We start from the raw sequence: 21,117 nt of genomic DNA, 5'->3' as shown, positions 1-21,117 counted from the left end.
CTACTAAAAGTACAAAAAATTAGCCGAGCATGGTGGCGGGTGCCTGTAATCCCAGCTACTCAGGAGACTGAGGCAGGAGAATGGTGTGAACCTGGGAGGCAGAGCTTGCAGTGAGCTGAGATCATGCCACTGCACTCCAGCCTGGGCAACAGTGTGAGACTCTGTCTCAAAAAAAAAAAAAAAAAAAGCAAAACGAGAAATAGAGATAAGCTGCCTGAAATACTTAGGCTTTAAGGCCCATCACAATGTCACCTCTCTAAAACCTTTCCTATAAGCCTTCCCTCTTCTCTCTCTCCTTCAAATATTTACCCTTAGTCCTTCTAAATGAATCTCCCTTCCCTACTGTTTACTGCAACTCCTTGAGACTGAGGAAATGATTTTTTTACAATGGTATAAATAAGCATTTGAACCAATGAATGGACTCAAGTTTTACCTAATAGTGTTTTTAAGTACCATAAACTCTGAATTGTTTTAATTGTAGACTTTTGGGGATAAAAACAGAAACTCCAAGTACTGTATCAACGAATGCAAGTACACCACAGTCAGTGAGCAGTGTGGTTCATTATCTGGCAATGGCACTCTTTCAAATAGAGCAGGGCATTGAGCGGCGTTTTCTGAAAGCTCCACTTGGTAAGTATCTGTTTTTATTTCAAAATATTAGTTCTGTTATAAGTAATTTTGAGTTGGCCTTTAATAGAATTTTATTGTCTGACATAATGAAACTGATAAACTAATCTTAAAAACTCAAGATGTTTTCATTTTTAAATGAGTTCTTTTAAGGTGAGATTTATTTTTAGAGTAATACAGTCTTTTGTGAAGAGTTTCACCAAAAGAAAGATTACCAACTAGGCACAGTGGCTCATGCCGGTAATCTAAACACTTTGGGAGGCTGAGGCGGAATCGCTTGAGCCCAAGAGTTTGAGACCAGCCTGGGCATCATATAGCAAGAACCCCATCTCTACAAAATTTTTTTAAAAAATTAGCTGGGCATCATGGCGTGCACCTGTAGTCCAGAGGCTGGGGTGGGAGGATCCCATGAACCCAGGAATTTGAGGTTACAATGAGCTGTGACCACACCACTGCACTGTAGCCTAGGTGACAGAGTACGACCCTGTCTCTTTAAAAGAAAAAAAAGATCACCAAAACCTATAACTAGCCAGACCTTAAATAATCAAAGATTATGTGTAACTTTTTTTTTCCTGTTATTTGAAAGAGAACCCGAAGTAAGTGACTTAAAAGTTTACCATTTGGGGCATAATTTGATGATAAGAGTCACTGACCCACATGCTAAATCAGAAATACTAAGTGTTAAACGGAACACGGGTGAGGAAATGCTCTATAATGTATAGTGAGGAATAATACTATCTGTATCACTTTTTCACAAATTATGAAATTAGTGGGTTTTTAGGGACTAATCTAGGAACCTAATCATTATGTTTTTGGGAAAATATCTGTTTCAGAATTCTAAATCAATGTTTATATAATAACTGTCTGTAATTCCCTGTTGCCTTTTTGAGATGTTTAATTTATAACTCATCATGTTGAGATATTTATATTCTTGTAATGGGATCATGGAAGAAATAACTTTCTTAAACCGTATCTTTTTGGTCTCATATTGAAAGAACTACTTGAATTGACTAAAATCCTTAAATAATTGTTTTAGCTGAGAGTGGTGGCTCACGCCTGTAATCCCAGCACTTTGGGAGGCCGAGGCAGGTGGATCACCTGAGGTCAGGAGTTTGAGACCAGCCTAACCAACATGGTGAAACCCCGTCTCTACTAAAAATACAAAATTAGGTGGGTGTGGTGGTACGTGCCTGTAATCCCAGCTACTTGGGACGCTGAGGCAGGAGAATCGCTTGAACCTGGGAGGCAGAGGTTGCAGTGAGCTGAGACTACACCATTGCACTCCAGCCTGGGCAACAAGAGAGAAACTGTCTCAAAAAAATAAAAATATAAAAATAATAATTTTTTGATATCTCATTGAGTATTAGAACAAAGTATTCATAGACAATGCAATCAGAGCAGTTTTGAAATGTGAATATATTTGTAAACTTTTTAAATTGAAGAGTTTGTGGCCAGTATCTCATTAAGTCTATTCACACTTTTGTAAACTGATAATCCTACCATAAGCTTAATAACCCACTGGCCACATTGAAAGTAGCAATTGTAAGAAATAAAATATGTATAATCACAGCTCCCAAAGACAGCAGAGTTGGTATTTGCTATGTCACTTTTATTTCCCAGTCTTCAGCATTTCTTATTTTCTTTCTGATCCTTTATGTACAAGGGATCACTCTGTATTTATTACAACCCCATATTAATACACAATTACCTAAATTAAAATTTCAATTTAAAATTATTTGTAAATCATTCAGCTTTTATAAATGTAAGATACTGTTACTACTAATACTGCGATTCCAAAACAGTAAAAGGATAAGACACAATACTGCTTATTTTCCCACTTCTGAAATTTTCATTAAAGTTTTTTATAAGTCAAAGGGGGGAATATCAAATTAATTGTTTAGTATGTCTGTATTTTCATCTGCACAACTTATTAAATATTTAGACAAACAGGTTAATGCTGAGAGAGTTGTTACAACTTGTCTAGTAGGTTATATGAGAGAGACTGTTCCTTATGCTGGTTTGTATACAGTGGTTTTCAAACATTAATTTCATCCCAAAAGATGGAAAATTATAATTCAAGATCTTAAGAAATAAGTGAAGTAAGAAAAGTTGGTTACTTTGGTAGTGTCAAAGTTAAATATTGGTTGAAGTCAAATGTTGGTCATTTATAATATGGGTGTCTACTGTTGATGCTCCATAAAAAGTTATTAGAATAACTTAAGCCTTTGAAAGGTTTTGCACAGGACAGCAGGAGATGGAGTTAGGCTATCTGAAATAAAGTAATCAAGAATATCATTAATTGGGGAGAGAAAAGCAGGTTTTACTTTATGAATATTTGAGATGGAATATATATTGAAATTCTCCATTCACCTGATAATATTTCAGGATAGCAAATTAATCATAGCAAGCATTTTCCCAATTTAGCTTCAGAAATCATTTCAGTTTCTTGAGGAAGCATGTAAGAAATAAAAATTCTACTTATGTTCTACCTTCTCTAATATGTCCCTTTTATTCTAGAGATTAATCATACTGATAAAAGTAGACTTTTCATTTGGGGAAGATAAAATGTTTTAAATGTTTTAGGTAAGATACATGAGGATGTTTTTTAAGATTGATAATTCCGTTATTTTTAAAGTCATACTTATGGTTAAACCCTTAAGCTATAAAAAAAAATCCTCAACTAACTATATCAATTTGAAATTAGGTAACACAGAAATTAATAAGGATCAAAAGGGAGATAGAAAAAAAAAGGACAAGAAAAAGAGAGAGGAAGATCAATCTAGTGTGAGAGATGGTAAATTTTTAACTTTTTAAAGAAATTTCTGTTTTGTCTTTTTAAAGAATTATGATTTTACTTTCTCTGTGGCTGAGTACTCATTTGCATATTTAGCTTTTGAAGGAAAACCTTGGATTTGATTTTTTTTGGAAGGGAATGGACTTGGGGATAAGCTTAAAATAATATCTTCCTAGTGTTTCCCTTTCTATGTTTCACACCTCAGCTAATCACTCTTCTAAATTGGCATACAGAAAGCTGACACTGGTGAATCTTTGTATACTTAGCTATCAGTGAAAAGAATGAACGGCTATGGAACTTATGTTTACCTGTTTCACATAAAGTATTTATTCACAGCATTTTTTTTCTTTTACTAGCTTGAAGAGACATAGGACAAGAGTTTTTATGTTTTGTCCCCTAGAGAAGCCTGTCCTGGTCACATGGATTACTGTATAGTGGCCATTGAACAGTATGAAGTCTCCTACTATAATATTTGATCACGTGACTGCCAATATTTTATATTAGTAAGCTCCTTTTAATAATTTATTGAGGAATTTATCTGTGCTAGCATAATGAAAAATAAAAGATAGACAAGACATTTTCTGCCCTTTATGGTTGTGTAATCTGGGGGAAAAGCAAGGATAAGGAAACAACAGAAAAATGGAATCAATTGTATATACTGTTTTCTATCCTTGTATCAGTACTATGCAAACACAGAAAAACAGGCACATTCATTATGGACTAGAATAAGAATTGGGCCTTGAGCTACTGCTGGTTTAATTTTCTTAAACCATCTCGTTAATCAAATCCCATAGCATTTCATCAACCTTTTCATTAAAAAATCATTCAAACTAATTTCCAAGATTCTAAAAGTTCTTATAATTTGTCTTTGTTCCCATTCCTTCACATTGACCTCTGCAACCTTATTCCTTGCCATTACCAATGAGAATATTCTCTGATTTACCCAGGAAGATCATGATCTTTGAACTAGCTATTCTTGCTACCTCATTCCTTGGAGGCCCTGCTCAGGCCAGAACTTTTCATGAAGGCTTACATTTTAAAAACTAAGATAACTAAAACGCTCACAATGAGAGGGGAGAAATAAATCAAATGCATTTAAGTGGACTGTACTCTCCAATTATTATATATACATATTTTTTGAGACCGAGTCTGGTTCTTGTCACCCAGGCTGGAGTGCAGTGGCACAATCTGCAATCTCTGCCTTCCAGGTTCAAGCCATTCTCCTGCCTCGGCCTCCAAAGTAGCTGAGATTACAGGCATCTGCAACTACACCTGGCTAATTTTTGTATTTTTAGTACAGATGGGGTTTCACCGTGTTGGCCAGGCTGGTCTCAAACTCCTGGCCTCATGTGATCCACCTGCCTCAGCCTCCCAAAGTGCTGGAATTACAGGTGAGAGCTACCACATCTGGCTCCAATTAAAAGTTAGATACAGTTTTGGATAGTTGACAAGGAAAGTGAAGAAAATAGAAGAAAAGACTGTATTAACATAAAATCTAGCTGGTTTTATATACTGTCTACAAAAGACACACCTAAAACAAAACAACATAAAGACAGAAAAATATTGATGCTGCATTCTAAGTAATATATTTGTATTTTCCCAACTTCATTAACATCTCAGCTTTGAAGAGCCATTTGACTCATCCATCGTGTTTTTGCCTCAGTTTTTAGTCTCAATCATTTTGAAAAGTTCTAACTGGTTCTTTTTCAAACTGCCTGGTTATTCATATTTTAAACTTCTTAAAACATATTAAACAGTTATTTTATATTCTGTTTCTAATTCTAGTATCTGAAGTCTTTATGAGTTTGATTCTGCTGGCTTTCACTTAGTGTCTTGTTTCCACATGTGCCTTGTGGTTTTGATTAACTCTCATTCCTCAGATTTGATCTGAAAATGTCTTCAGAGAGAATTTGCAAAAAATTGTACTTGTTTCAGCCATTCACTTGAGGTCACTAGCAACCCTAGACTACTTTAAAATCTTAGCCTATGTTTTTTCAGTTTTTAACCTGTTCAAGGCTTTGCTTGATCCTCAGGGAGATTATGTTCCCTTTCTACCCAACACCAAAGTCCAGGTGAATCAATTTTCTTGCTCTCCATTTTTTTATGTAGCACCTGTTTCCACCCTGACACTTGAAGGGGGTAGCCTTCTGGGGTCCTAGCTTTTTTTTTTTTTTTTTTTTTTTTTGAGACGGAGTCTCGCTCTGTCCCCCAGGCTGGAGTGCAGTGGCCGGATCTCAGCTCACTGCAAGCTCCGCCTCCCGGGTTCACGCCATTCTCCTGACTCAGCCTCCCGAGTAGCTGGGACTACAGGCGCCCGCCACCTCGCCCGGCTAGTTTTTTTTTTGTATTTTTAGTAGAGACGGGGTTTCACCATGTTGGCCAGGATGGTCTTGATCTCCTGACCTTGTGATCCGCCCGTCTCGGCCTCCCAAAGTGCTGGGATTACAGGCTTGAGCCACCGCGCCCGGCCCGGTCCTAGCTTTTTAGAGAGGGACTAACCACCTAGATGGGCCCTAGTTTTCATGTCCTGTCAATCTCACCCTGCCCAACAGGCAAACAGGAGCTCGAGGTCCATTGGTACTTGACAGGTCTCTTGGTTTTAACTCATTGTGTATTTCTTCACTTTTCCAGCTGTACTAAACATTCCTTGAAGTATAGGGACCATAGAATAGACTAGTTTCATATTTTCTAAAGTGCCGCATATAGGGGAGCTATACCGTGCACAAATAATGATAGTAATATTAGCATTTACTCTGACAGACACTTCATATGCCTTATGCGTATTATCTCATTTAATGTTTCCAACAACTCTTAGAGGCAGATACTCTCCATGTATTACAGCTGAGGAACCTGAGAGACAGATGGGTTAACTTGCCCAAGTTCATATGGGGGAGCCAGTACTCACCCCAGAGCAGACTGACTCCAAAGCCTGCATTTTCTTAACCGTTATGCTACTGCCCAAGAGGTTTTATTTGAGGATAATAGTAGGAAATAATGGTATTATAGAACAAGATTATGTGTGGAGTCTTATATACCTTGCATGTTTTAGGAACAGTAAGGTGGTAACAATATTGAAGATTGAAATGGAAATCACACACCAGTATAAAATGACTATTGATTGATAGCATTTAATCAGATGATTAAATTTTTTAGCCCAGAAGATAAATGGTGATGTTGACTGACAGAAGGTTTCAAATGTTTCTATATAAATATTAGTGCTGAAAAATCCTTTTTGGTAGTATTCACATTGTTTTTACTTACCACAATTTTAAAACTATTTTCTTAGAGATAGAAGATATTTAATTTGGAGAACAGTCCATCTTTTATGAGATGAGGAAGTAACATACTTCATTCAAGTGAATAGTAACTTAGACTTGGAATCATATGTAACCAGTTTTTAAAATTAGATCAAGATTTGATACAAAGACTAGATTGAGAACAAATTGTCTGAATTATTTTTCTCTTTTGCTATTAAAATCCCTTAGCATTTGATTTATGAATTTAAGTAATTCCTTATGTCATAAACGAGATGTGGCTCAGCAAATATTTTCCATGAGATTTTTGTTTTTAATATCAGCATGGTCTTTTTGTTAAGTATCAGAAGAAAAGAAATGTAAAATCTAACCTGTGTTTACCACCTATTTCTAGGAAGATTACTAGGTTTGCCTAAAAATTGTAATCACTTTCCCTTTTCATTTAAGATGCCAGTGACAGTGGGCGTTCTTACAAAACAATTCTGGACCGTTGGAGAGAGTCTCTCCTTTCTTCTGCTAGTCTGTCCCAAGTTTTTCTTCACCTATCCACCTTGGATCGTAGTGTGATTTGGTCTAAATCTATACTGAATGCGCGCTGCAAGATATGTAGAAAGAAAGGCGATGCTGAAAACATGGTTCTTTGTGATGGCTGTGATAGGGGTCATCATACCTACTGTGTTCGACCAAAGCTCAAGGTATTTTTTTCTTCTTATCAGATTAGAAATGAGACATTAAGATTTTGAGCAATAGATGATTAATGATCATTTATGTGATTTGTTCAGACTGTGCCTGAAGGAGATTGGTTTTGTCCAGAATGTCGACCAAAGCAACGTCCTAGAAGACTCTCCTCTAGACAGAGACCATCCTTGGAAAGTGATGAAGATGTGGAAGACAGTATGGGAGGTGAGGATGATGAAGTTGATGGTGATGAAGAAGAAGGTCAAAGTGAGGAGGAAGAGTATGAGGTAGAACAAGATGAAGATGACTCTCAAGAAGAGGAAGAAGTCAGGTAAGTCCTAACATGTAATAAAATGAGTCAGTAGGTCTTAGTTAGACAATTTCTCCACTATTCAAATACAAATGGAATAGTTAGGGTCTGTAACTTAGTTTAAAACTAATACATAGGCTGGGCACGGTGGCTCATGCCTGTAATCCCAGCACTTTAGGAGGCCGAGGCAGGCAGATCACCTAAGGTCAACAGTTTGAGACCAGCCTGGCCAACATGGTGAAACCCCGTCTCTACTAAAAATAGAAAAATTAGCCAGGGTGTTGGGCACCTGTAATCCCAGCTACTCAGGAGGCTGAGGTAGGAGAACTGCTTGAACCCAGGAGGCGGAGGTTGCAGTGAGCTAACGGATCACACCATTGCACTCCAGTCTGGGTGACAAGAGCGAGACTCCATCTCAAAACAAATGAAAAAACTAACGTATAGTGGCCTGAAGTTACCCTTGCTTTTTATGTATTATAAACATTCAAAAATATTCCCAAGGGAGTATTGATAATTTGGGGAATCTCAGAGTGACAAATGCCAAGAAGCACACTGTATTTTTATACTTCTGCCACCTTAGCACCTGGAAACAGCTTCTATACTACCATATAACTAAGTATTCTGCAGCTTAGCATGCTGTGTCATTCAGGCCTAGTGAATGACTGTGGAGCCTGGATATTCCTTCTGTGGCAACACTGGGGCAGTCTCCCCTTACTTGAACCTCTGGTTGAGGGCTGAAATAAAGGGATATTTATATCCACAAGGTAGATATACAGGCGTACCTCAAAGATATTGCCGTTTCAGTTGCAGACCACAGCAATATAGCAAGTTACAAATTTTTTTGGTTTCCCAGGGCATATAAAAATTATGTTTACATTACACTATAGTCTCCTAAGTGTACATTTCTATACCTTAATTTAAAAATAATGTATTGCTAAAATATGCTAACAGTCATCTGACAGAGACACAAAAAGTGAGCTCATGCTGTTGGAAAAATTATGCCAGTAAACTTGCTTGAGGCAGAATTGCCACAAACCTTCAGTTTGTTTAATAAAAAAAAAAAAAAGAAAAACTTTATAATTGTAGCATGCAGTGAAGCCCAAAGCACTATATATAATGAGGTGTGCCTATGTCTAACCGGTAGCTATAAGCTAGACAGATCTACTAGGGGTTTTCTGTCAGCAGGCCTGACCATAGCCAGTCACATCAGGGAAGTCATTGTGCTCCTTGTTCTTATCATCCCCCTCCCCCCGGCTTGTGGTTTTTTAAACATTTGAAACCCATTCTTGTGGAAGCAGGAAAATGAGTATGAAGCAAGGCAACCTAGAACTGTCAAAGTACAAAAGGACCACAGTTGGAGAAGTTAAGATAGAGCCACCACATCTGTTTTAAACAAGGTTTTAAGAAATACCAGCTAGAAGAGCCATCTTTCCTGTAGCTTGTGAAGGCAATATTATGTTAGGCATAAAGATAATAAAGAATGTGGAAAATTCTTGCAAGTACATGGGATAAACTGGAAGTCCAGGTATATGGGGAGAGGGATAATGAGTTAATGGAGGTGTTGCATTCTTTTAATTAAGGACAGTTAAAAGATTAAATATAGTTTTATAGTCAGAATCAGAAGACAACAGAGAGGTTCTTGGCGTGGTATTCAGGAACCACAGGTTCAAGGCCCACTTCATTGACAGCCATTGGCTAAAACTGTAGGTTACCTCAGTATCAATGATAATGAAAAGTGGTAGTCTCCTGTAGCAAAAAGAAACAAAAGAATTTCATTTTAAGATTACTTCATTACTTTTTAAGTTTTCCAACATGATTGACTAAGTCTATTTGTTGGTTCTCCTGAGCATTTTATTACAATTTATCAGAATTTAGCACTTAATTTTCATAATGATGTCCTGAAGTTACCAAGAAGATATCAACTGAGCATGGTGGCTCATGCCTCTAATCCCAGCACTTTGGGAGGCCGAGGCAGGCAGATCGCCTGAGTCCAGGAGTTTGAGACCAGCCTGGGCAACATAGCAAAACCCCATCTCTACAAAAAACTACAAAAATTAGCCAGGCATGGTGGGGCACACCTAGCTACTCAGGAGTCTGAGATGGGAGGAGCACCTGATCACAGGGAGGTCAGGCTGCAGTGAGCTGTGATCGTGCTACTGCACGCCAGCCTGTGTGACAGTGATACTCTGTCTCAAAAAGAAAAGAAACTATAAAATATTCTCTTTGCAGATAATTCTCTTCACATTTCAAAGAAATAAATGAAAGCACATTTTAGATTCCCTTGAAAACTTAAAACTTATTGACTCTTTAAGGAATTGAGTCTAGGATAAGTCTCAGTTTATATAGAAAATTTATATAAACTCATTGGCTAAATACAACAAGGAGAATAAAGCTAATCATGTGTTCATTGCTGTGTACAATAATTGTGTTTTCTAACAATATTTATAGCCTACCCAAACGAGGAAGACCACAAGTTAGATTGCCCGTTAAAACAAGAGGGAAACTTAGCTCTTCTTTCTCAAGTCGTGGCCAGCGACAAGAACCTGGAAGATACCCTTCAAGGAGTCAGCAGAGCACACCCAAAACAACTGTTTCTTCTAAAACTGGTAGAAGCCTAAGAAAGATAAGCTCTGCTCCTCCTACAGAAACAAAATCTTTAAGAATTGCCAGTCGTTCTACTCGCCACAGTCATGGCCCACTGCAAGCAGATGTATTTGTGGAATTGCTTAGTCCTCGTAGAAAACGCAGAGGCAGGAAAAGTGCTAATAATACACCAGAAAATAGTCCCAACTTCCCTAACTTCAGAGTCATTGCCACAAAGTCAAGTGAGCAGTCAAGATCTTTAAATGTTGCTTCAAAACTTTCTCTCCAAGAGAGTGAATCCACAAGAAGATGCAGAAAAAGACAATCTCCAGGTATGAAGAAATCTAAACTCTTCCTTCCCTAGAAAGATTGAATAATTTGGAAATACTGAATGTTGAGATACTTTGGATCATTTTTTAAAGTCTGTCACTAAGATACACAAAGTTATTAGGGAACAATCTGACCTGAAGCATAATAGTCATTGAAGGGGCAACTATTTAATGAATTATATTACTAGTGTTTCTACTAGTGAAGCAGGGTAATAAACTTGCAAATGATGTTCTGTTTTTAATGGAGATATTTGGCCAATATTTCACCAGTGTCAGGATACTACACTGTAACACATTTCACTCTCTCCTACCTTTTCCTCCTTCAAAACACACAAACTCAGCATCACCTAGACAAGCTACATCAGATAATTTGGTAAGGTTCCCATCTCAAATACTGAATTTGGGGGAAAGGGAGAGTTGGAAGCAGTAATATTGTTAGGAAGTGATGACCAGCTGTCTTTTTATTTTTTATTTGATTGATTGACAGAGTCTAGCTCTGTTTCCCAGGCTGGAGTGCAGTGGTGTGATTTCGGCTCACTGCAACCTCTGCCTCCTGGGTTCAAGCGATTCTCCTGCCCCAGCCTCCCAAGTAGCAGGATTACAGGTATGCGCCATCACACCCGGCTAATTTTTGTATTTTTAGTAGAGACGGTTGGTTTCGCCATGTTGGCCAGGCTGGTCTTGAACTCCTGACCTCAGGTGATCCACCCGCCTCGGCATCCTAAAGTGCTGGGATTATAGGTGTGAGCCACTGCACCCGGCCTCAGCTGTCTTTTTAATTCTCATTTTTGTTTATAGTAATCATTATTCATAGACTAATCTCTTTATTCATAAAGAGATTCATAATCTCTTCCTTTCCCTTGTTTTTAACGTAAGTGGTAATAAAATTTTGATTTTTTAATTTTATTGTTAATTATGCCAGTCACTCAGGCTGCTGTACAATGGCGCAATCTGAGCTCACTGCAACCTCTGCTTCCCCGGCTCAAGCAATCCTCCAGCCCCAGCCTCCCAAGTAGCTGGGACTACAAGAATGCACCACCAAGCCTGGCTTTTGTATTCTTTGTAGAGATGGGGTCTCGCCAAGTTGCCCAGGCTGGTCTTGCACTCCTGAGCTCAAAGTTATCTGCCTGCCTTGGCCTCCCAAATGTTGGGATTATAGGTGTGTGCCACCGCACCCATCCCAGCCCTATTTTTTTTGTTGTTGTTTTTTAAATGAAGTTAAACACAAAAAATGCCACTGTTTCTCAAAAAAAAAAAAAAAAACCACTGTTCTTCAAAGAATTTTAGATAACGTTATATTGCATTATTCAGATATGCAGCAGGATTAAGGAATTCATTGGTGAAAGAATGGCACGTAATCTGTTAATGCAGTCACCAGATTGTCAAGTTTTTTAGGGGAAGTGTCATAATTTTGCACCAGTCAGGATCTAATTTAGCTTTTCCTATCCCCTTATCTCTTTTGCTTTTCCCCAATTCTCCAAGCTATTTGGAGAAATAATATACTTAACATTTTTACTGAAAAAACTAGGAAGAAAATTTTTTTGTTTCCATTGATTTGTGAAATGGCTAAGCCTAGTACTAAAGAGAAATAAAAGGGGAAATGTGTGGATCTACACCGCAAGGAGAGAATTTATACATCTGAATATATATATGAACTATACTACCCTTTCTACCAATGCATATACTTTAGATTTCATTATACTATACCTGTCTTAGGTCTGTGAGAAAGCATTTTGCTTTTAGAACATTATCTAGACATTAAAATTAAGATCTGTGGCTGAGCACAGTGGCTCATACCTATAATCCCAGCACTTTGGGAGGCCGAGGTGGGCGGATAACTTGAGGTCAAGAGTTCGAGACCAGCCTGGCCAACATGGTGAAACCCCATCTCTACTAAAAATACAAAAATTAGCTGGGTGTGGTAGCAGGCACCTGTAATCCCAGCTACTCGAGAGGCTGAAGCAGGAGAATCGCTTGAACCCGGGAGGCAGAGGTTGCAGTGAGCCAAGATCATGCCACTGCACTCCAGCCTGGGCAACAAAGCAAGACTCCGTCTCAAAAATAAAATAAAATTAAATTAAATTAAATAAATAAATAAAATTAAGATCTGTAAGAATAATCTTTTACTTTACCAGTGAAAATTGCTTTTCTGTTATGCAAGGTAATTTATATGTAAGCCTAGTTTCTAGATCTGAAGAGGTTACTTTCTGAAGGATATGCTTTAGGAAATACTAGAGAATTGCTTAGTTTCAGTTAACTGTAGCTGAAAAGTATTTTTAATAAAATTGAGTAAAAATCATCCAAAAACTTTGTGTTCTAGATTTTTCTTTTGCATTACACTCTGAAAATCTGTTCCCAATGAATGTGTAATGCAATTGGACATTTTTAAGATCAAAAAGGAAATAAATATTTGGTCTGATTTTGGTCAGATTTTCGTGTCTCCCAGAAAATAGTTAACATCTCAGTGTATGGAGCGTCTGTTTTCTGTTGGAATTTGGTATTTATATATCCCGTTTGGCTTGTAGTGAACAAATATTTTGCTTTGTTATCACCTAAAATGTTGTAATTATTTACTCAGAGTCATCGCCTGTGACACTGGGTCGAAGGAGTTCTGGCCGACAGGGAGGAGTTCATGAATTATCTGCTTTTGAACAACTTGTTGTAGAACTGGTACGACATGATGACAGCTGGCCTTTTTTGAAACTTGTTTCTAAAATCCAGGTAATTACTAGACTTGATAAAATGTATTCATGTATATTATCTGATTTAGTCCATGTGACAACTTTGAAGTAGTCAAAACACCTGTTACTCACTGTCTAGTTTTTTTTGTTGTTGTTGTTTTTCTGAGAAGGAGTCTCGCTCTGTCGCCTAGGCTGGAGGGCAGTGGCGTGATCTCGGCTCACTGCAAGCTCTGTCTCCCGGGTTCAAGCGATTCTACTGCCTCAGCCTCCTGAGTAGCTGGGATTACAGGTGCACACCACCACACCTGGCTAATATTTGTATTTTTAGTAGAGACGGGGTTTCACCATGTTGGTCAGTCTGGTCTCGAACTCCTGACCTCGTGATCTGCCCACCTTGGCCTCCCAAGGTGGTGGGATTACAGGCGTGAGCCACTGCACCTGACCATGTCTATTTCTTAGGTGTTTTTAGAGGCAGGGTTTCTGTCACCCAGGCTGGAGTTCAGTGGCATACTTTGATTCGCTGCAGCCTCAACCTCCTGAACTCAAGTGATCCTCCAACTTAGCCACTTGAGTAGTTGGTACTACAGGCACATGCCACCAGGTCCAGCTTTTTTTTTTTTTTTTTTCCTTTGAGGCGAAGTCTCGCTCTGTTGCCCAGGCTAGAGTGCATAGAGTGCAGTGGCGTGATCTCAGCTCACTGCAACCTCCGCCTCCCGGGTTCAAGCGATTCTCCTGCCTCAGCCTCCCGAGTAGCTGGGACTACAGGCGCGTGCCACCACGTCCGACTAATTTTTTGTATTTTTGGTAGAGACGGGGTTTCACCATGTTGGCCAGGATGGTCTTAATCTCCTGACCTCATGATCCGCCCGCCTCGGCCTCCCAAAGTGCTGGGATTACAGGTGTGAGCCACCACGCCCAGCCCTGTTTTTTTTTTTTTTTTTTTAAGAGACAGGGTCTCACTTCATTGCCAGACTGGTCTTTAATGTCAGTTCCTATATTGAAAACAATAGAGTTGGCTGGGCGCTGTGACTCATGCCTGTAATCCCAGCACTTTGGGAGGCCAACGTGGGCAAATCACAAGGTCAGGAGATCGAGACCATACTGGCTACCACAGTGAAACCCCATCTTTACTAAAAATACAAAAAAATTAGCCGGGTGTGGTGGCAGGCGCCTGTAGTCCCAGCTACTCAGGAGGCTGAGGCAGGAGAATTACTTGAACTCGGGAGGCAGGGGTTGCAGTGAGCCAAGATAGTGCCATTGCACTCCACAGTCCAGCCTGGGCAACAATAGTGAAACTCCATCTCAAAAAAAAAAAAAAGAAAAGAAAAGAAAACAATAGAGTTAGTCAGCTCAGTCCCTTCTAATTTTGTGACTGATTCTTTTTTTTTTTTTTTTTTTCTGGAGATGAAGTCTTGCTTTTGTCCCCTGGCTGGAGTGCAATGGCGTGATCTCGGCTCAATGCAACCTCCGCTTCCCGGGTTCAAGCGATTCTCTTGCCTCAGCCTCCCGAGTAGCTGGGATTACAGGGGCCTGCCACCACACCCAGCTAATTTTTGTATTTTTATTAGAGACGGGGTTTCACCATGTTGGCCAGGCTGTTCTCGAACTCCTGACCTCAGGTGGTCTGCCCGTCTTGGCCTCCCAAAGTGCTGAGGTTACAGGCATGAGCCAGCGCACCCAGCCTTTTTTTTTTTTTTTTTTTTTTTTTGAGATGGAGTCTTGCTCTTGTTGTCCAGTTGGAGTGCAATGACGCGGTCTCGGCTCACTACAACCTCCGCCTTCTGGGTTCAAGCAATTCTCCTGCCTCAGCCTCCCGAGTAGCTGGAATTACAGGCACCTGCCACCACACCTGGCTAATTTTTGTATTTTTAGTAGAGACGGGTTTCACCATGTTGGCCAGGCTGGTCTCGAACTCCTACCCTCAGGTAATCCATGTGTCTCAGCCTCCCAAAGTGCTGGGATTACAGGCGTGAGCCACCATGTAATGAGTCAGCCATGACTGATTCTTTATAAATAATGATGGTGTGTTACAATGACCTCAATGTTTTTGTTCTATGTAGTGAATATGAATAGAGTTAATTGAGTACCATTAATCATATTTTTCTTATGTAAAGCAGTGGTTCTCAAACTACTGCATGCATCAGAATCATTTGGAGGGCTTGCTAAAACATAGATTCCTGAGCCCCAGAGTTTTTGATTCATTAGGTCTGGAATGATGTCTGACACTTGGATTTCTGGCAAGTCCCCAGATGATGCTGATGGTCCTGGTCCAGAGAGCACATTTTGAGAAACACTGATATAAAAGGTATTCTGGGCCAGGTGTAGTGGCTCACGCCTGTAATCCCAACAATTTGGGAGGCGAAGGCGGTAGATTATCTAAGGTCAGGAGCCAGCCTTGCCAACATAGCGAAACCCCATCTCTACTAAAAATGCAAAAATTAGCTGAGCATGGTGGTGCATGCCTGTAATCACAGCTACTCAGGAGGCTGAGGCAGAATCGCTTGAACCCAGGAGGCAGAAGTTGCAGTGAGTCAAGATCACACCATTGCACCCCAGCCTGGGCAAGACTCTGTCTCAAAAAAAAAAAAAAAAAAAATAGGTATTCTGACTGGGTGCATGTGTCACATCTGTAATCTCAACAGTTTGGGGCTGGGCGCAATGGCTCACACCTATAATCCCAGCACTTTGGGAGGCTGAGGCGGGTGGATCACGAGGCCAAGAGATAGAGACCATCCTGGCTAACATGGTGAAACCCCCCATCTCTACTAAAAAAACAAAAAATTAGCCAGGTGTGGTGGCGGGCACCTATAGTCCAGCTACTTGGAAGGCTGAGGCAGGAGAATGTCATGAACCCGGGAGGTGGAGCTTGCAGTGACCCAAGATTGTGCCACTGCGCTCCAGCCTGGGCGACAGAGTGAGACTCCGTCTCAAAAAAAAAAAAAAAAAAAAAAACCAGTTTAGGAGGCTGAGGCAGGTGGATCGCTTGAGCCCAGGAGTTTGAGACCAGCCTAACCAACATGGTCAAACCTTGACTCTACAAAAAAAAACACACACACACACACAAAATTAGCTGTGTGTGATGGTGCATGACTTTAGTCTCCGCTACTTGGGAATCTGAGGCAGGAGGATCACTTGAGCTTGGAAGGTGGAGGTTGCAATGAGCCAAGATACCACCACCACACTCCAGCCTGGGTGACAGGGCAAGACCCTGTCTCCAAAGGAAAAATAAAAAAGATAGGTATTCTTAGGTAACAGTGATGGTGTAATCAAACTGAAGGATATGAGATGGTGTTGTAGTTAGGTTATATATATATGGCAGAATGTGATCTGTTATATAGCAAAGATAGAACAGTGTTATGGTCCTAGATAATAGGACCTAGATAATAGAAGTTATCATGGTATTACAGAAGTAGAGAGCACAGAGATTGATTTGAGTATTTCAGAGGGACAAAATAATAATTAGAACGCTTTTTAAGGAGAACTATTTGGAACGGGTCATTGAAGAAAGAATTTCAACAGTAAGAAATGGAGTAAGGATGTTTCAGGGAAAAAGGAATATATACTATACGGTAGACACCCAGAAATGAGAATATGGTGAATGGTGGATGGTTTGAATGAGGCTGGGTTAGAAAGTCTCAGACACACAAATGTATTATAAAGGGCCTCACTCACCAGTGTGAGGTAAAGGTTTCTGAATGAAGAAGTGACATCATCAGAATTCTACTTGGAGATTTCTAGAGCAAGAATGAGAAGGATTAATTACTATTGAATAGCATAAAAAAATTAAATCTTAGTTTGACTCGTTTGACTCATTTTGCCTGGGTAATTTTTGTCCTAAATTACACTTTGCTACATACATTTTATTATTACAAATGCAGTAATGCTCATTGAAAAATTTTTTTTTCTTTTGGTCACAGGCGACAATGGTGTGTGTGTGTGTGTGTATATATATAGAAGATATCTATAGACATACTTATATAGACATATGTGTGTATATATATCTATATATCTACATAGAAGGGAGAGAGCCATGAGCAAGATCATTTTTTCTTTTCACAATAAATTGTTAACATTTTTAATGATATCACATAGGCTTCTACAATATGGTATTTACTGAAAATATATTACATGATTTTAGCAGACCACTAGTATTCAGAGGTTAATATTGAGTTGCTTTTTTAGTGCAAAACTTTTAGTTATTTGAACACTTCTTTCCAGTTAAGTTTTCTGTGTGGAGAGAGATATTTGAATTATTTTACAGGTCCCAGACTACTATGACATCATCAAAAAGCCCATTGCCTTAAATATAATTCGTGAAAAAGTGAATAAATGTGAATATAAAATAGCATGTAAGTAATTTTTCTTTGATATTTATTTTTCTAAGGCATTCTGTTATAGCATCTTTGATACTTATTTTTGTTTAAAGAGGTAGAGGCTGTTTTTCTCTTATTAAAAGGATGTGTCTTGATGCAGTTGTGTAGATGGCATCCCATGAGGTTCCACAAGTAGTGTATGTGGGGATGAAAGGTGAATTAGGATCAAGTAAGTTAAAGATATTTTATAGATCTGATCTTACTCAAAGAAGTTCTTTATAATCACATAATGTATATGATCACATAATTGGATAGTTTCAATAAAACAATTTTTAAGTATTTACAGTTAAACAGTTTTAAGCCTCAGTTCTGCTACCTTGTTTCAGAATCTTTTTTCTTTTCTTCTTCTTTTTTTTTTTTTTTTTTTTTTTTTGAGACAGGTCTCACTCTGTTGCCCAGGCTGGAGTGCAGAGGCAAAATTTTGGTTCACTGCAGCCTTGACCCCACATACTCAAGCTGTCCTCCCACCTCAGCTTCCCAAGTAGCTGGGACCTCAGGTGCAGGCCACCATGCCTCTCCTTTTTTTTTTTTTTTTTTTTTTGAGATGGAGTCTTGCTCTGTGGCCCAGGCTGGAGTGCAGTGGCGCAGTCTAGGCTCACTGCAACCTCTGCCTCCCAGGTTCAAGTGATTCTTCTGCCTCAGTCTCCCGAGTAGCTGGGATTACAGATGCCTGCCACCACGCCTGGCTATTTTTGTATTTTTAGTAGAGATGGGGTTTTACCATGTTGGCCAGGCTGTTGTCGAACTCCTGGACCTCAGGTGATCTGTCTGCCTCGGCCTCCCAAAGTGCTGGGATTACAGGCATGAGCCACTGTGCCTGGCATGCCTGGCTAATTTTTTGTAGAGATGCAGTTTCACTGTCTTGCCCAGGCTGGTCTCGAACTCCTGACCTCAAATGATCCTCCTGCCTCGGCCTCCCAAAGTCCTGGGATTACAGGCTTGAACCACCACAACTGGCTAATTTTTCTATTTTTTGTAGAGATGGGGTTTTGCTATATTGCCCAGGATGGTCTTGAACTCCTGAGCTCAAGTGATCCTCCTGCCTCAGCCTCCCAAGTGCTGGGATTACAGATGTGAGCCACCATGCCTAGCCAGAGTCTTCTCTTTCTAAAGAAAAAAGTGGGCTTCCATTTTATTAAGATTTCCAGATATGATACAATAATTATATTTATTGCAATTTATGTAGTTTCATTCTAATCTTTTTTGCTCTCTTTCCCTTTCTAGCTGAGTTTATTGATGATATTGAGTTAATGTTTTCGAACTGCTTTGAATACAACCCTCGTAACACAAGTGAGGCAAAAGCTGGAACTAGACTTCAAGCATTTTTTCATATTCAGGCTCAAAAGCTTGGACTCCACATCACACCCAGTAATGTGGACCAAGTTAGCACACCACCGGCTGCGAAAAAGTCACGAATCTAAGTTTGTCCTTCTAAAGGATATATTTGAAGAAAAACAAATTGTTCATGAAAATGGAACATTAAATCATGCTCTAAAGCAGACATATATGTATAAAGCAATAACAGCTGATCAACCACATGAAAGTGTGGCCTGCACTGTATTCACAGTTTTAATATTAAGCACTCAGGAGAATGTAGGAAAGATGTCCTTTGCTACAGTTTTGTTCAGTATCTAGTAAGTTTGATAGATGTATTGGATACAGTACTGGTTTACAGAGGTTGTTGTACATTTTTGAGATCATTCATGTGTCCAGAGATCTTGGAAAATATTTTTTCACCCATGACTTATTTTGTTATTGATGATTTTTTGTAAAGTTGTGGTATTAAGGGAGAGTTATCTACATGGATGAGTCTTCTGCTATAGCACAGTTTAGAAAAGGTGTTTATGTCTTAATTGTTTAATGAGTACATTCTTTCAACTCTTTCAACACTATACATGAATGAATCCAATCTCATATCCTTGAAGTGCTGTACCAGTGCTGGCTGCAGGTATTAAGTCCAAGTTTGTTAATGAGATATTTATTTAGTATTGAAAGTAATTTGTGAATTTGTTTTGTATTTATAAAATTTGTACCTGGAAAATGTTCCTTAATGTTTTAAACCTTTTACTGTGTTTTTATTCCTCTAACTTCCTTAATGATCAATCAAAAAAAGTAACACCCTCCCTTTTCCCTGACAGTTCTTTCAGCTTTACAGAACTGTATTATAAGTTTCTATGTACAACTTTTTAACTGTACAAATAAAATAACATTTTTTCAAGAAATCTAGAATTCTGTAATCTTTACAATCAGATTTGGACTTTTGCACGTGATACAAACAGACGATAGGAACCAACGTTTTGTTGTACCTGAGTCTCTATAGCAGTAATTTGCTGCTTTTTCTGCCCAAACCCTTGAGGAGTCAGATCCAGCTCATCAAAAACAGTAGCATGATGTGCATGGATTCTCATTAAAAAGAGGAGAGAAAGTTTGGAATACACTTACGTAGTTGAGAAACACTCTGGAAATTGAAGTTTTTATGCATATATACACATAAAAGGAGATATTTCTTAGGTTTGGAAGACATACAGGGGCTTCAGTTTTGTAGCCTACTTTTCCTTTTGAGGATGCAAAAGGCAGGTGTCTTCCCTATTCTCTAGGACTTTTTGGTAGGCGGGAGAGAGAACCTTCCCTCTGTTTCCTTAAAATCCTGAGGATACTGCATTATTATTTAATTTACATGGAAGTGTATCCATCTTTCTCATGTAGTTTGAGATTATCAGTTTTCTAGATTCTTCACATGAATATATCTACAACTGTAACTTTTGGTATATTTGTATAATTTTATATGCCATAATTAAATTTCTTAGAAAATTTTACTTAATAGCATTTAAATATCAAGACAATTCTGAAAATACAATTACATTTTAATAGTAAATTATCTGATTACTTAATATTCTTCATTTTTTTAAAATAAAATTTTAATTTTTTTAGAATAGAGACAGGGTCTTGCTGTGTTGCCCAGACTAGTCTTGAACTCCTGAGCTCAAAGTGATCTGCCTGCCTTGAACTCCCAAAGTGCTGGGATTACAGGTGTGAGCCACTGTGCCCGGTCAATATTCTTCATTTTTTAATGTTAATAACAAGCAATTTTTATGTTAGCTTTTCTTCTACACAATTAACACTAAGGAACTATTTCTGACCAACTATGAAATTATTCAATCTGCAAGTCATAAAATTTGCAATTTATTTACCATTTCTCAGACTGAGTTAAAATAAGACATTACCTTAATTTTTTCTTTTTTCTTCTTTCTTTTGTTTTTTTTTTCTTTGAGATGGGGTCTTGGCTGCGTTGCCCAGGCTGGAGTGCAGTGGCATGATCTTGGCTCACTGCAACCTCCACCTCCTGGGTTCAAGTGATTCTCCTGCCTCAGCCTCCCGAGTGGCTGGGATTACAGCCATGTGCCACCACATCCAGCTAATTTTTTGTATTTTTAGTAGAGACAGGGTTTCACCATATTGACCAGGCTGATCTCGAACTCCTGACCTCA

The 21,117-nt window shown here is 38.9% G+C and overlaps 1 protein-coding gene across 4 annotated transcripts in view; it reads left to right on the top strand.

The window, feature by feature from the left end:
- Positions 1-19,851, top strand: part of BAZ1A (bromodomain adjacent to zinc finger domain 1A) — a 129,560-nt gene extending 109,709 nt beyond the window's left edge. For 2 of the 4 annotated variants that reach the window (XM_065547488.2, XM_073997225.1), the window contains 8 exons: positions 482-630; positions 3,332-3,421; positions 7,123-7,370; positions 7,458-7,684; positions 10,112-10,578; positions 13,154-13,296; positions 17,518-17,605; positions 18,854-19,851. In XM_065547488.2, coding sequence (XP_065403560.1) covers positions 482-630; positions 3,332-3,421; positions 7,123-7,370; positions 7,458-7,684; positions 10,112-10,578; positions 13,154-13,296; positions 17,518-17,605; positions 18,854-19,050 — 1,609 coding nt within the window. In that variant the 3' untranslated portion in view covers positions 19,051-19,851. The remainder of the gene's footprint in view (positions 1-481; positions 631-3,331; positions 3,422-7,122; positions 7,371-7,457; positions 7,685-10,111; positions 10,579-13,153; positions 13,297-17,517; positions 17,606-18,853) is intronic. The other 2 variants (XM_045397525.2, XM_065547489.1) reach the window with 1 other exon arrangement.
- Positions 19,852-21,117: the final 1,266 nt, after the last annotated feature.

This window comes from Macaca fascicularis, chromosome 7 (genome assembly GCF_037993035.2).
Source record: "Macaca fascicularis isolate 582-1 chromosome 7, T2T-MFA8v1.1".
Classification (NCBI taxonomy): Eukaryota; Metazoa; Chordata; class Mammalia; order Primates; family Cercopithecidae; genus Macaca; species Macaca fascicularis.
Note: the sequence above shows the minus strand (reverse complement) of the source record. Positions and strands in the feature narration are given on the sequence as shown.